The sequence below is a fragment of the Myotis brandtii genome, unplaced genomic scaffold, assembly GCF_000412655.1.
Source record: "Myotis brandtii unplaced genomic scaffold, ASM41265v1 scaffold18, whole genome shotgun sequence".
In the NCBI taxonomy this organism is placed as follows: Eukaryota; Metazoa; Chordata; class Mammalia; order Chiroptera; family Vespertilionidae; genus Myotis; species Myotis brandtii.
In genome coordinates, this window is record NW_005356674.1 from 3,655,198 (window position 1) to 3,668,582 (window position 13,385).

The 13,385-nt window shown below is 45.2% G+C and overlaps 1 protein-coding gene across 1 annotated transcript in view; it reads right to left on the reverse strand.

The window, feature by feature from the left end:
• Positions 1–908: 908 nt before the first annotated feature.
• EPHB1 (EPH receptor B1) overlaps positions 909–13,385 on the reverse strand; it is a 362,205-nt gene continuing 349,728 nt past the window's right edge. The window contains exons 14-16 of the mRNA XM_005863544.2: positions 8,482–8,675; positions 5,733–5,888; positions 909–2,361 (exon numbers count right to left, since the gene is read on the reverse strand). Coding sequence (XP_005863606.1) covers positions 2,253–2,361; positions 5,733–5,888; positions 8,482–8,675 — 459 coding nt within the window. The 3' untranslated portion in view covers positions 909–2,252. The remainder of the gene's footprint in view (positions 2,362–5,732; positions 5,889–8,481; positions 8,676–13,385) is intronic.

Consider the following 13,385-nt stretch of genomic DNA (forward strand, 5'->3'; position numbering starts at 1 on the left):
CCTTACTTTGTCTGCAGCCAGAAGGTGAGCTGGCATTAGTGGAGGCTCAATGAGGATCTCGGGTTGAGGAGGCTGCCTGAGAAATTTGGTGATAAATTAAAATTCATTCCTGTGGAAAATTGAGAGTAGATTAGTTGAACTGCCTAGACTTGTAAGACATTTCACGGATTGAGGTCTTTGGGGGTAATTAGCAAACTGTGCATAGAATTGGCAAGCTATTACTTAGGGGAAATTGTCTTTTTTACACACTATGTGGCTGGATTGGGGCCCCTTGCAACCATATGTGAATCTTCTGAGACTGTTTTGACCATCTCCTCCTGTCCCCTGGGGGTTAAACAGAAGGGTGGTGCTTTAAGAAGGGGCTGCCCTGCTTTGGACCTGTACCCCTAGGCCTATGAGCCTCCTCAAAGGGGCTTCAGAAGGTAAGGACCTCCCCAAGTTCAAAGTTACCTAGAACTAGGGAAAAAGGCTTATCTCACCTTAAGTATATATTAACCTACGTGAGAACTGTAGTCCTCTTAATTGCCTCACAACCCTCCCCTCCAAATGCATGTGCCCAGACACACCACAATAGTCTTTAGTGGCTCTTCCTAAATTGGCCTGGATGTGAACTTCTCACATGCAGTGTGTGAACTGAAAGCAGGGCTGATCATGTCTTACTGGTGATTGTTTATTTCCCAGTGACTTCTTAAAGGTGCATGTTTGAGACTTCAGAGCCGCATATTTATTTGGTTCTTCCTTTGGGTCACAACCGTGAGAGTGATTTCAATAGATTCTGCTTCTCAGGAGTCACAGGATCCGGATGTGTACCCTCCCTCCCATTAGAGGGAAGAAAAATGTTTGTTAAGGATTCTCCCATCACTTGGGCACAGACCCCATGGGGTCCAGGAACACATGCTCTGACACCATTCTATGTAAACCCAGACATGCTTCTGCTCATTTTAATTAGACAGATAAAATTAGCAAGGAGATTAAGGTAAAAGGAGAAATTAAAAATATTTAAATGTTAGGTGGAATTTACAAAAGTGAATCGAACAATGAGGTACAGAAGGAATGCAGAGAGACACAGACACACTTGAAACATTCCTCGGATGCCATACGGCTTAAGCCAGTCCACGGGTAAGGTAAGAAGACTCCTCCCTTGCCACCTCTTAAATTGCAGATTCCAGGATGTGGAAGAACATTCTCCAGACACACTTTCCTTCTCCTTCTCTTCAGATGTTACCAAGAGTAATTCATCAGTCAGTATCATTCTAGAATGGCCCACACTGCATCCAATTCAAACCACTCACCTGTTTCCTGTCTGAATTTGCAAGCTCTTGAGAGTTTTCCCCCAATTTCATTTTATTTTTCTTCCTACCCTCTCCCCATTGAGCCAATAGGCCACCTGGGCCAATCAGAAAACCAAAACCAACAATACATTCCTGCCCCTTCGAATTTTCCAGGCCAAGACTTCCTAGACCTTTGTTTGCATCTGTTACGAACAAGCACAGTCATCTTAGAACACAGACGTACATATGTGTGCTCACGCACACATGGAAACAGGTTTTCTTTTTTTTTTCTTTTCCAATTTGTGGTTTCTTTTTCCTTTTTGCAGAAAATGCAAACAAAAGAAAAACAAGGTTTTCAATTGAAGGTACATCTCTTCTTCAATATGAAGACATTAATTGAATTGGTCGGATCCCCCATGCAGTGGTCAGCAAAGTCCTTTGGCAACTGACAGAACAACATCTGGAGACTCAGGAGCTGGGGTTGGTTTGAAGAAACTTCCCTACATGAGTCGTGAGCAAAGGGAAATGGATGTGGGAGAAGGGAGAGGACTCTTGGGGAGGAGTACAGAAGGAGAAAAGAAAAGAATGTCATTGGCGAGGAAGAAAATGGAACACTGCTCTGTTTCTTCCCTCCACCTCCTTCCCTTCCTTCCTGTGGACAGATGACTCCAGCCCACTGAGGGGGGAGCTGAGTTCACTCTTGAAACCCTGATGCATACTCTTGTGTCTTCACTTCCGCTGAACATCACCTCTTCATATTTTTATTATCTATTTTGTTTCCCACGGCATCATAAACATGCTTCTGTCACTGAGAAATGAAGGTTGACTATGAGGAGCAGGTCCAGTTTTTTCTTCACATATGTGACACATTTCTCAATGGAGAAGCCAATCTCTCCAGAACATTCCACAGTGTTCAACCTCTGGCTCCCCCTTGAGTCTGGTCCTTTTTCTTCCTCTCCTTCCCCCAGAAAATGAGAGTTCTCATGCCATTGCAGTTGGTGACTGACTCATCTGGACCCTCATAGAATGAATGCTGTTCAGGATCTTCTTCTGGTGACCTGCCAAGGTGACCCCTATTCTCAGGAGGTCTCTAGGAGGGGGAAAACACAAAAGAAGGCACTTTAATGTTACAGCAGCTTTTCAGAGATCAAAATTCATCATAGAAAGCAAATAAAAGTGTTGAAGATCCAAGAAGTTGGGTAGGTAAGTGCAAATGTTTAAAATCCAAGGATCCCAAGTTTAAGAGTCTTTAGCAAATGCCTACCTGGATATTTACTTACTGAACTTCAATCTCTCCATGGAGTAGACCTTGTCTCCAATGCCCCCTCCAATTTAGATAATCCTGGAAGGATCTGGAGCAGCCCCTTCATTGTGTCCATGACTCTAGGTAAACTAGAAGTTTCCTCTGTTGTTGTTTTTTTCCAGCACCCCCAGCACATGTTGTATGGGGCTTCAGGTATTCTGTGGCTTTCTGGCTAAATTAGTGATCACCCGCTGTGACTGAAAGGATGTGGGGCTTGCTTGGTTTTCTGATGTTTTCCCCCCAAGTTTCCATTTTGTGCCTCTGCTTGAATTTTAATATCATACATTTTTAAGAAGGGTGATCTCAAAGGTTTAACTTTCAAATATCTGTCCAAGCAGGAATCCAAGGACTATGTTTAGGATAGGGATTTGGTATGGATTCATCTTTGAGCTATGAGTCTTAATATGAACAAGTTCATGGCTTATATTTGACTTTGGGGAGACCCATGCTTCTTTCCTTAATAATAATAACATGACAGTGCTTGAGTACTTTTCAAGTGCCATATACTAACTCATACCTATGGAAGCATTTTGTAAAAATCGACAAACCATTTAAATTCAATGATAATACTTTAAGAGCAATCATTTCTCCTGTGCATCCTGTAGGCAAGGAAATAGGCAATAGGCCAAGTGCTTTGCATGTGCTATTCCACTTGCCACAAACCAATGAGATGGGCACTATTATAGACATATTTATAGACAAGGCAACTATGGCTCAGAGAAGTAACATGCTCTAGATCACACAGTGGGGGAGCATTCGGGGAGCTGGGGTTCAAATTCAAGACGACTGGGCCTCAGCTACCCTGCTGGGCTGCTCTCAAACTCTCCTAAGGTCCTATCTGTACTCCCCCCAAAGCTCTGGGTCTCCAGCACAGCCGCTCACTTTGTACACTGTGCACTTGACCCCCGAGGAGGACCCTGTGCTGGACCTCCACCCACTGTGCCGCCGCTTTCCTGATCCCCCTCCTTTCAGCAGGTGGTCAGTGCCCCACAGGCTGCAGCAGGTTTAGATGATTAAATTGCCCGTGTTTTTTTAGCAAACATGTAACATGTTTTAGCAAACATGTTTGGGAGGTGTACTTGAATTTTAAATTCACAAATTGTCCCGCAACCTATTTTATTTATTTAGTTGCTCATATTCTTTTTCCATCTTCTATCTCCCAGAAGATAAACTAAATTGCTGCAATAGTGTGTGGACATTTTTACTTTGAACTAAATTAAATTCCTTAATTTTAGGTTTCACTTTCCTTTGTTCTTTTCATGGTGGCTATTCTCGGACTGGGGAAATTATTCCCCTTGATTCCTTCTGTTTGTAGGTGATCAGGTGATGACTGCCCTCATACTCATCTAGGGGAAGCAGGAGTAGCCTCATCTTCATGAACACCCACTTCGGTCCCTGCACCCAGGCCCCCAATCATCTGCGCCATCCACTTTAATTCTGCGAGATTGGGAAGCTGGTTTTTCACCAGTCAATGCTTCTGTTTTATTTTTGGTGTCTGACAATAATTCATTATGTCAGGGACCATCTTTTTTAGGCATCAGCAGGAAATGAACCCAGGTTTAAAAAATGAAGTCTGAAGTTTAGTGGATCCAAGACTAGATGCTCATTCAAGTCACCTACCTCCCTGGAGGAAGTGGAGGTGCCATCATTTCTGGCAAGAATGAACCTCAGAGAGGTGGAGCTGGACTCCAGGAAGATGGACTGCAAAGCAGGAGTGGGGGACCGAGGCCGAGTATTCAGAAGCCGTCCCTCTGGGGCTCAATTGCTGGGCGTAGGTGACCACTCCCTCCCGTGGGACTCAGCCACTGGCCTGCCCTAGGAGGGTAGCCCCACAACTACCTCTGTGCCCGACACCAAACAGGTGATCAGTAAATGTTTCCAGCTGCTTGTGGACGGATCGATCCTCTACCATGGAAAATGTGTGTTACAGACCACCAAACCCAGTGCTGTCAGTACACGTTTTAGTCTGGGCAGCCAGTGAGGTCCCCTCTGGGTTATGTGTGTGTGTGTGCATGGGTGTGTATTCAAAATTTGACCGACTTTAGACCAACTTTAGTTCAGTGCATTATAGAATCTTGACTGCATTATAGAATCACTTGGGCAGTTTTTAAGATCCCAATGAAGTTACAATATCAGGTATCAGTCCCTTTAAAGAGTCCCAGGTGATTCTAGTGTGCAGCAAAGTATGGGTGCTGCTGTGGCCCTGGGATGGACTGGGAGAAGGATATGGAGCTGGCAGTCAGGAACGCAGGCATTAGGCCTGCTCTGCCAATCATGAGCTAGAATCTTCAGGAACTGACTTCACCCACTTTCTGAACCTGCTGAATGAAAGGGGTGGAACTACATAAATATTTCTCAAACTACAGTTCCACAAACCCTGCCTCTCAAAAATGTGGCTCCTTGGTATTGAATAATTTTAAATGGGTTTCTTTATTTCAGGATTTCTCATGGCCTTTTCAATGCTAATATGTGTCCTGAATAGCCAAGAGAGTGATAAAGTGTGCGGCATTTCCTAAATTTATTTGACCGGGGGACCTTTTTTCCAAGGAGAACCTATTAGCATTTCCCAGAACAGGTGCTACTCAGAACATTCCTGGCGAAATGATGGACTGCATGGATCTTTAAGACCCTTTCTGGCTCTCATTTTATCTGAATAATGTTGGGTTTTGTATCCCTCCAGAGTCCTTTGGGCGCTGCAGACTGGTAAGTGATTTGTGGGGGGTGGAAATGTATACTTATTTACAAGTGCTATGTAGGTATGAACAAGCTCCCCCACATCTGCAACTGTTGCTGCGTCAGGGCCGTGCCTCTGCCTGCTGTGTTGTTAAAGTGCTGGCTGGCTGTGTTCTTTCCATCTGGATGCTCCCTTTGATAGGCTGAGTTTAAAAACTTAAAGGGAGGAGCGACTCTTGGTGATTAGGCAAATGACATATGGCAATGACTGAATAACTCTCATTTGGGGCCCAGAACCATCTCAGCCTCCCCACCTTCAGCCTTGCCTCCTTTTTTTCCAAGGTGCGCCCCCACCAGGCCTGGTTCCATTCAGAGAGGAGATCTGGAGCTGAAGCCAGAAGTCAGGACTGGTACCAAGGACAATGGCAGGGAAGGAGCCTTGACCCCCACCCACAGGCTGAACAGAGACGATTCTCATCACTTACTCTGATGTCATCTGGGTGACCAGCTGGAGGGAGGTGAAGCCGGCGGTGAGGAAGCTGTCCCTGTACTGAACCATTTTGATGGCACTGAGCCAGTCATCCACGGTGGTAAAGGCCGTGAAGTCTGGGATAGAGCGGTCTAGCAGGGGCTGGGAAGGCCTGTGAGACAGAGAGGAGCAGGTGACTTTACAGCTGCAGCAGTGTGCGGAGAGCCACGCTCCGGGCAATAGCAGACTCCATGTGGGGCGGCACATGCTTGACAGTGGAGCCCTGTGCTGACCCTTCCTTCCAGGTTCCTGAGTTGGCATGGCTTCTCAGGGCCAGGTGGCTAGTCCCTCTGCCTCTGGGCACTGCCACACGTCAGTCAGCCCAGACAGGCTGATTGACCAGCATGCAGTATAAAGGGAAGGGAAGGCTCAGGACTCCCTTGTAAACTGAAATCTAAGAGCTTTTAAGAATATATACAGTTCACTGCTACCTCCCCAAATCTATTGTTAACATTTGGCTTTCTGGTTTTGTCCTCAGCTAATTGAAATAAATGGAACAGAAGGGCCCACCACTGATCTTCCCTGGCACATTCTCAAAGCAGACACCCAGGTACCCAATCTGGAAACCAGGGTGACTTCTTGACACATCTTCAGCACCAATGCCCAATCCTTTACCAAGTCATAAAGATTTGTCCTTCAAAATTGTTCAAACTCATCCACTTCTTTCTACACCATTCCCCTGACTTAAGACCCTACCTTCTCTGTCGTGATTACTGCAGTGCTCTTTCTTCATGCATGCTTGTTCCCCTCAACCTAAGTTCCACACTGTTGCCTGATGCTCTTTCTTACAAATGCAGATGTGATTATTGTCAATAACCCTCACCTGTTCCTGATTCAAGTCAAACCCTCTAAGGCAGTGGTCGCCGACCTTTCAGACCTCACGGACCACCGGTTGGCAACCGCTGCTTTAAGGGATGCTCATTAATCTGAAAATCAAGCCCAGAATTCTTAGCAGGACCTAAAGGCTCAATGTCTGGCCCTCTCCCACCTCACCAGCGTTAGCCACCAACCTGCCCCCTCACAAACTGTACTCCACGCACTAGCCCTGTCCTTTCCACCCCCAGGCCTTTGCACATGCTGTACCCTGGTCCCTCTACTCCCATATTCCTTTCAATCTGTTAATGCACTCCCTCTCTTCAGCTGTCATCAGGGATGTCTCCCTGAAAACAGAGGAAGGTAGATGATCTCCAAGCATCAGGCACCTACCTCCCTGCCACACTGATCTTTGGGTGATTATCTAAATGACTCAAAGCTCCATGAGGGCGGGGACCATGTCTACCTTAGTCATTCTGTAGTGCCAGCAATGGACACAGTGCTTAACCCAATAAACTTTGTTTAAAAGGATGAATAATAAATGAGTTAACCCTGCAAATGTACAACTGATAGTTGCTGACAGTACTTGACAGTTATTCTGTTCATTTGCTCCTAACAAATCCCATTGCTTTGTATCTTTGTCCCCTAGCAATCGGGGCCTTTGCTTGCTAATAGGTTGGCCAAGGTTCCAGGTCTGCAGCTCCACCTGCTTAACAGACTGGTGTGGTTAACAGAAAGGGTGCCTTCTGGAAACAGGATGGCCCAGAAGTGGGGCCTCATACCAAGCAGATCAGATATGCTCAACTGTTAGAGAACCCAGTGCCCAGTCCATCTAAAGCCAATGGGAGGTAGAGACCTAGACAGGTTTCTTAACATCTGTCTACACAGCAAGCATGTCAAACTCGCAGCCCACAATGAATATTTTTGCGGCCCAGCCAATATAATGGCAAGTAAGAAATGTTTTAATAAAAATTTTGTGACTTAATTTTTATAATATCCTGTTATACATAATTATTAATAACCAACTACAATGTTCGCTAATGACTAATTACTAAAATCGTGTGGCATTCATTTCCCTTATGCGCCTTATGCGCAGGCACACCATTTCTCTCCACTAATACTAGCAGCGAATATTTTAGCAGCTGATGGCCATGTCATTAGTCTAATACTGACTTATTTGGTGTGCGCAACAGGAAATATTTCATTTTTGGAGAACAATAAAAATAGGTTTATTTGCATTACGCTTACTAATTTGTGTAGTTATTCAGTGTCTGGTAAGTTAATGTTCAAGAAAAAATATTAATTTTTATTAAAATGTTCTATTATGTTAACGATTACTCATTTATTTCAGCCCTTTGTATTCAGCATGTCTCTATCGAAATAAACCTGTTTCTATGAAAATTGAAACTTTTGTTTTTTTTGTGGCCCACATAAACTTAAACCTTGTTTATTTGGCCCGTGTTAGCCTTTGAATTTGACATGCTTGGTCTAGTCGTGGTCGGTTGGCAAACTCATTAGTCAACAGAGCCAAATATCAACAATTGAAATTTCTTTTGAGAGCCAAATTTTTTAAACTTAAACTATATAGGTAGGTACATTGTTATTAACTTAATTAGGGTACTCCTAAGGCTTAGGAAGAGCCACACTCAAGGGGCCAAAGAGCTGCATGTGGCTCGAGAACCGCAGTTTGCCGACCACGGGTCTAGCCTATGCTGGAGGCAGGGAATATTTGAGAGAGAACCAAGAGAAAAAGGAAGAGAACAGTTTTGGAACTTCTCCCATTAGTGGATAAGCTCAATCACCTTACCCTTGCTCTTAATGGACCAAAAGGCTAGCAGTGTTGCTATTGGCCTTGCCCCTGACCACGCACACCTAATAACCACTAGACTCACACGGCGGTGATGGTTGCCACAGTCTTGAGACTTGCTGGGTTCCGGATCATCTTGTCCAGGGTGTTGACAATCTCAGCAAAGCGGGGCCGGCTATTACGGTCCTTCTGCCAACAGTCCAGCATGAGCTGGTGTAGAGCAGCTGGGCAGTCCATGGGCGGGGGCAGCCGGTAGTCCTGCTCAATGGCATTGATGACCTGCAGGGACACACATGGGAACAGGTATGATTGGGTGATGAGCCATCAGCCAGTCATTCACAAATTAACCCCCAAGGATGGAGCCTGCCTGACCTAGGTGCCCTCATTCTATGCTCATGGACTTCCTACCATAGTAAGATGTGACGTGTACTTGGCTTTTCTCCCTAGACTGTGGGCTCCTAGAAAGCTGGGACCACATCTTAATTGTCCCTTTGTATCCCTAGCACCAGTGCTGGGCCAGATGCACACTAGATCTCTGTAACTGTTTATTGAAGAATAATCTGGTTAATTGGCTTGAACTTCTCTTTAAGAGGACACTGACCCAATTCTGCCTTGCTGGCAGCTAGTGGCGCCAGGGCAAATAAAACAATGGCACATGGGAAGCCCAGTAAACCCACTATTTATAATAGACACCACCAAAACTTGTGGTGGCCTCTTCCTTTCACTGTTAAGCAAAGAAATGGAAGGAAGGAATCAGGACTTGATGGAGCCCCTACTCCAGTGATGGCGAACCTTTTGAGCTCGGAGTGTCAGCATTTTGAAAAACCCTAACTTAACTCTGGTGCCGTGTCACATATAGAAATGTTTTGATATTTGCAACCATAGTAAAACAAAGACTTATATTTTTGATATTTATTTTATATATTTAAATGCCATTTAACAAAAATCAACCAAAAAAATGTTCGCGTGTCACCTCTGACACGCGTGTGGTAGGTTCGCCATCACTGCCCTACTCCATGCAAGGGGCTTTCTGATCATTTGCCTTCATTTTCAAGAGGCAGCAACAGGGATTGGGTTGAAGGATTTGGTTAAACAAATTGGTTCAGGACAATAAAAATGGTCAATTAACAAGGTGGTCCACAATCAATATCTCCAATCAGGTTTTGCAGACTCCAGAGGATAATTTTGTAAAGGTTTTAGGATCTTCATGTACTTTTGTCTGTTGTTCAGGTTATAGTAATTGTTTTTCACCCTTTACTTCTTAATTCCAATTCATTTAAATCAATTATGTCTGCTCTGTGCTTTTTGTAATAGAAAAAAAAAATTGTAAATGACCCAGTGCTATACCTACGGATTTATTATGATATAACACAATGGAAAGCCTAGAATTCAATGCAGGCCTTCCAGAGATGTTGCAAAAATGTACCTATTTAAATGGAAATATACTCATAGTGTAATATTAGGCAAAAGCACAGGCTGCATAACTGCAGACATGGCATAATCTTGCTTTTGTAAAAAACTAAAACCAAACAAAAACAAAAAAACAATAATTATACACACGCACAGAAAAGACCTGGGAAAGATATATACCACAGAGTTAATGGTGGTTGCCTCTGGGCAGGTAGCAACATGAGTGCTCTTTATGCTTTTCTTTTTGCTTGTTATTTTCTGTAATAATTATGCATTGATTTTATATTAAAATAAACAGTTAAAGCACCTTAAACAACAAAGGAAATAATTTGGGGTTCAATGATTTTCATGTGTTTTTGCCTCTAAATAATGTCAGGTTCATTTTGACTGATTATGCTTGTGGGTTTTTTTTTCTTTTATTAGTGAATTGGTCAGAAAGTGAATATTGTCAATCAGTTTCCATTTTTACAAATTTTATGCATAGTGTATCTATCAGACATGAGATGGGGCATGAGATAATATGATAACTTGAAGTCATTAGACATAATCAAGGTGTATTTTTCCTTGTGTTCAATATGGCAGAAAAACAAACAAGCATATAAACCATACCAATATTATCACTACATAAAATTCAGTGATTAGAAACATTTACTTTTTTTTTTTAAATGGGAACATTCACTTTTAAATTATGTTTCATCACCACCAAATTTTTCTTTGCCAAACTACTGTCAATTGAATTACCTGGTATCTTCATAAGAAGTCACTGTAGCCCCATTTTTCCCAGGAGGACGTGGAGGCAAACCTGGTGAAGTGAGTTGCTTGAGGGCACACAGCTTGTAAATGATAGGGCTGGGAGTAAATCCCAGGGGTGTCTGATTTGATGTCTGGATAACCTGAAGCCCACTTTTCCCAGGCCTCTGTGGGGCTGCCATTGTAATCTCGTCCTGGGCGCTGTTTGAAGTCCTCATAGCCAGCAGCAGGGGTATTGGGCTAAACCAAGTAGTCCGTGAGGATGAACTGCCGGGCAGCATTCCCATCAGCCAGGCTCAGAAACCAGCACCCTTTACCAGCTCCTTCCAGGCAGCCAGATTGAGGGACCCTGTCACAGAGGCCCTCCTCACTGTGGAGCCAGTGGGATTCCCCACGGAATGGTCTCGCAAGCTCTTTCTGGGTTGCCTAAGCACAAGCTAGGTGGGGACAGCAGGAGGGGCTAGTCTCCAAATTCAACATCTCACAAGGCTAGTCCCCCGCCCCGCCCCACCCCAAAATCATCCAGTTCAGGGCAGCTCATGTTCCCTTAAACAGCTGGTATCTCTGCTCAAATTATTTCATGCCAGAGCCCCAAATCCTAATTTTCCGCACTGACAAGATTACTCTCCCGTCTGCCTTTAAAAGGAAGGAGCACTGGAGTCAGGACCCGTGTGCAGAGGCACGGCTCCATGGTGTGAGCAGCCGACCAAGTACTCCTGGCGGAGCATCGAGAGACTGGACCCCACGTAGGCACTGAATCTCCTGCCTGAGCTTCAGGCTGAAGGCAGCTTAGCTGTTTTCCCCTGTCTCCTCTGCAGGCTACCTCATGGGGTTTGGGGAAGACTGTCCTGGCCTTTGCATTTATGTTTCCTCTGTTGTGCTCTTTCTTTTTAAGAAGAAATCAAAGAGCCGTTGCAGGTCTGCTGGGAAAGCAGGTGCAGGTGTTGTGTTGGTGAGGGGAGGGCAATATGATTAGGGGCACAGACCTTGGAGGCCTGGGTTCAAATCCTTGTTCCGTTTCTTACTAGTGTCAGACACCTGGCAAAGTCACATGACCTGAAACTGCACAGGAAGGGTTGTTAGAGATTAAATGACTCAGTGAGGTGGTGTATATGGATGGAGCTCCGCAGTAGAAAGGATCCCTGTATTACATGGAGGCCGTGCTTTGTGCCAGGCCCATCCCAGTAGATGTCATCTCTGCAAAGAGGGTCACTGACCTGCTGCTAGACATTGGGAGGTCCAGAAAGATGGCATGTGAACCCCCTTTTATGCTCATGTTTGCAAAATGTGACTTGATTCCATTTGCTCTTCTAGATAATTACATTGTTATTTACTCTGGGAGCATTGATGCTTCTTGTACTTATGGCAAAAAAGAAAATGCCTTTACCCTCCAACCCCCAAAGAAAAACTACCCTAGGTCATTAACTCATGTGTGGATAGCATTTGTCTCCTCGAATCTTTCATTGAAGTGCTATGCCTTTGGAGAATTGGATTCCCATTTTAAGGATCTGGATGTTTTCCAAATCTTCTGAGTGCATGTAACTTAGAATAAAATTAAGACATCAAGTCCAGGCCTCTAATGGGGCTTTGTGATCAATCTCTGTCATAGCTGCCTCGCTAGCAGGTGTGGAAAACAGGGAGGAGACATAGAAAAACACCTGGCCATTGGATGGCTTCACACCAGTGACCACGTTTGAATTGTGTGGAAAGCGTGGCCCCGGAGTGGAGGCATAGAGTACTCTACTGAGCAACACTGAAAATCGGAGTGAGTCCTGGGCTCCTTCCCTTGGTCTACAAGAGGATGAGATGAGTGGATGCTGAAAAGATTGGATATCTTTTGATGAGATCAGATGGTGTTTCTAGAGAGGAGGAGAGTGAGGGTGTGGGGCAGGAGAGAAACAGTCTAGGCAGCTGTCACTTAAGCAGGCTGTGCCTCATTTTGAATGGTCTGCAGCCACTGTTTGGGCCATCCTGAAGGTCAGTGTAAGCCAATGCGCTAAAGGGGCAGGGAGGGGAGAGCAGCTGCCTTTGTTCGCCTACACCCAGAGGTGGCAGGTCTGGGAGTTGGGTGGGGACAGGAGTATGTGGTGTGATCCCAGGCGCCGTGGGCACCTGCTGAAGTGACTGGCAACTCCTCTGGGAAAGGAGCAGAGCCTTCGCCTGCCCTGGAGTCCTCAGTGGAGGCTCCAGACTGCCCCCAGATGTGCATTTCCCATAAGTGAGTTGGGCAGTGGGCGGTACCTGGAGAGTGAAGTGGAGGAGCTCAGGGTAGTGGAGGAACCAGGGCAGAAGGGGTTAAGGTAAGCTCTGATGTTTCAATAAAACAGCAGCTTCTCTCCACAGACACTGCCACTCTCATTATCTCTGTCAATCAGATCCAAGCAGCAGAACTTCCAAGTTCCCTCTCTGGCTGACAAACTCTCTGTACATGTTCAAAGACCTTCCTGGGCTCCGGAAGCCCAATTACCAGCACTCCGACTTGCCTCTGCAATTCTCTTTCTTAAAGCCCTTCAATTGTCATCTGGAAAATCTGTTACTGCCACCACCTCGGTGGTTTCTGATGAGTGGGGCTGCAGCCGAGTTGCCGGGAGCCCCTCCTGGCTCCCTCGCAGGCCTAAGATGTTTTCTGAATGGGCACAGGTCACCTCCCACCTTCCACAGAGAGCAGAGTGGCACTTGGGACAATGCTTAGGAGCTTTTTCCCCCAGAGAAATACAACAAAATTAGAATAAACGGTTACTTTGCAGATGTTCTTATTCCCTTTGAGGCCCAGCTCAAGCGTCAAATATATGGGAAGCTTCCCCACCCAAATGTCCCCCCAACCCGATC